General features: G+C 41.7%; 1 protein-coding gene across 1 annotated transcript; it reads left to right on the top strand.

Moving 5' to 3' along the window:
- The first annotated feature begins 412 nt into the window (after positions 1–412).
- LOC110943375 lies at positions 413–1,930 on the top strand. The gene has a single exon (XM_022185127.1). The coding sequence runs from the start codon at positions 413–415 to the stop codon at positions 1,928–1,930; it is 1,518 nt and encodes a 505-aa protein (XP_022040819.1).
- The last annotated feature ends 601 nt before the right edge of the window (positions 1,931–2,531 follow it).

Genomic DNA, 2,531 nt, shown 5'->3' with positions numbered 1-2,531 from the left:
CGGCTGGCGGTCGCCGACGGCCAGACACCCGTCGCCGACGCCATACCCCCGTCCGACGCCCTAACACCCTGTCTACGGGTAAACATGTCCGACGCCCATTTTAAGAGCCCGTCGCCGACGGGCATCCTAGCCGTCGCCGACGGCTTACACAATATCGATTTGCTGATTTTTTTTGTTTTTCACGTTTTGTGTTGCCGGGCTATCCAAAAACTTATTTCATGACTAAGTAGAATTCATATAAGGCTTAATAGGTGTATGTAATCACAATTAGTGATTTCAACAAGAATGAATTCGTAAGAATCAAAAGTGATGAACCGAATTGTATGAGATGGATTAAGTAAATGCTGATTAATGAACAATGATATACGGAAAGTTTGTGATTAGTATTAAACGAAAATATGCTATTGTATAGATGGCTGATGCAAGCAACGTTAATGATGATGATGATATGGTTAGACAAGAAGCATTTGAGAACAAAGTCACAGAAGTAGCGGAAGGGGTTAAGCAAGCTAATCTTCCCCGATTAGCTCAAGAAGTAGAAAGATGGATTTCGAATATAGAGGCGGTATTTATACGAAGTCGGTGCGATAAGGAAGATCAAGTGATGTTCGCTACCGGTCAACTAACCCATCAAGCGAAAGATTGGTGGGATGCGCACAGTAAGGAAATAGGCGAAGATAGACTTCAATTTATGACTTGGCAAGAATTCAAGGAGCCCTTCATGAGATATCATTGTCCTCAGTCGGTTATCGACAAGATTCAGGAGGATTTCTTACGCCTCTGGCAGAAAAATGAGTCAGTAAACGAAATATCAAACGCTTTCATGGATAAGATGAAGTTCTGTGGGGATTTTGTAACAACTGAAAGAATGAAGATCAATCGTTTCTATGGCGTGTTAAAGGCAGAAATTAGAGAGTTCATCACTCCCTCAAATTGTGAAACCCTTGATGAGCTTATTAATTTAGCACGGGATAGAGAGATTGAAATTAAAAGGCAAGAAGAGCGAGGTGAAAAGAGACCAAGTGAAAGGGGTGCAAGTTCCAGTCCATCTAAAAAGGGGAAGTTTCAGGATCAAGGAAGGAAGGGTAAGTCGAAAGGTGGAATTACTCCTTGCAAGAATTGTGGGAAACTCCATACCGGAGAGTGTTTGTTAGGCAAAAAGGGGTGTTACATATGTGGTAAGGAGGGACATTCATCTTATCAATGTCCAAATAGCCCAAAGACTTGCTTCAACTGTTTTGAAAAAGGGCACATCAATTCAGAATGCCCAAAACTTCTGCAAGAGTCGAAAAAGGAAGATAAAAAGCAAGAGGGTTCTAGGGCTAAAGGAAGAATGTTTCAAATTACATCCGAGGAGGCTAAGGTTCATCCGAATGTTGTTTCAGGTATCTTTCTGTTAAATTCTATGCCGGTTCATGTTTTATTTGATACCGGAGCCACTATGTCATTTATCTCTAGTGAAATCGTACAACATCCTTCCTTTAAGATTGAACGAATGTCGATGCCCTTAGAAGTAGAAATAGCAGATAGCAAAAATTATTTGTTGCACGAAATACGTAAGAATTGTAAATTAACCATTGAAGATGAGGAGTTTGATATTGATCTCATACCTATGAATTTGGGGGAGTTTAAAGTAATAGTGGGTATGGATTGGATGTCTAAAAACCACGCGGAGATAAATTGCGAAACCAAAACTATACTTCTCCAATCTCCAAGTGGAAGGCGATTAAACATACAAGGCGAAAGAAAGGTGGAAGCGAAGTTATGTACTCTTGTTCAAGCCATTAAGTATGTACTTAAAATGAGTAGGGCATACTTGGCTTACGTGGTAGATACTCAACAAGGCTCCCTGAAGTTTGAAGACGTCGAAACGAATTTCCAGATGTATTTCCGGAAGAATTGCCGGGACTCCCTCCCGAGCGAGATGTAGAATTTCGTATCGAATTGAATCCGGGTGCGAAACCGGTTGCGAAGGCTCCCTATAGGTTGGCTCCCACTGAGATGCGGGAATTAATGACACAATTACAAGATCTTCTAGATAAGGGCTTCATACGCCCAAGTGTGTCGCCTTGGGGAGCACCTGTCCTATTTGTTAAAAAGAAAGACGGGTCGATGCGCATGTGTGTCGACTATAGAGAATTAAATAAGCTAACCGTAAAGAACCGCTACCCTTTACCTAGAATTGATGACCTTTTTGATCAATTACAAGGGGTGAGTTGGTTCTCGAAGATAGACCTGCGTTCGGGGTACCATCAAGTTAGGGTACGGGAAGAAGATATTCCAAAGACCGCGTTTAGAACCCGTTATGGGCATTACGAATTCCTAGTCATGTCGTTTGGATTGACGAATGCGCCGGGTGCGTTTATGGATCTTATGAACCGGGTATGCCGATCTATGTTGGATAAATCTGTGATTGTGTTCATAGACGATATTCTAGTTTATTCACGAAGCAAAGACGAACATGCAATGCACTTGCGTGAAGTACTTGAAGTTCTCCGTAAGGAGAAACTGTACGCAAAATTCTCAAAATG

The sequence above is a fragment of the Helianthus annuus genome, chromosome 5 (genome assembly GCF_002127325.2).
Source record: "Helianthus annuus cultivar XRQ/B chromosome 5, HanXRQr2.0-SUNRISE, whole genome shotgun sequence".
In the NCBI taxonomy this organism is placed as follows: Eukaryota; Viridiplantae; Streptophyta; class Magnoliopsida; order Asterales; family Asteraceae; genus Helianthus; species Helianthus annuus.
Note: the sequence above shows the minus strand (reverse complement) of the source record. Positions and strands in the feature narration are given on the sequence as shown.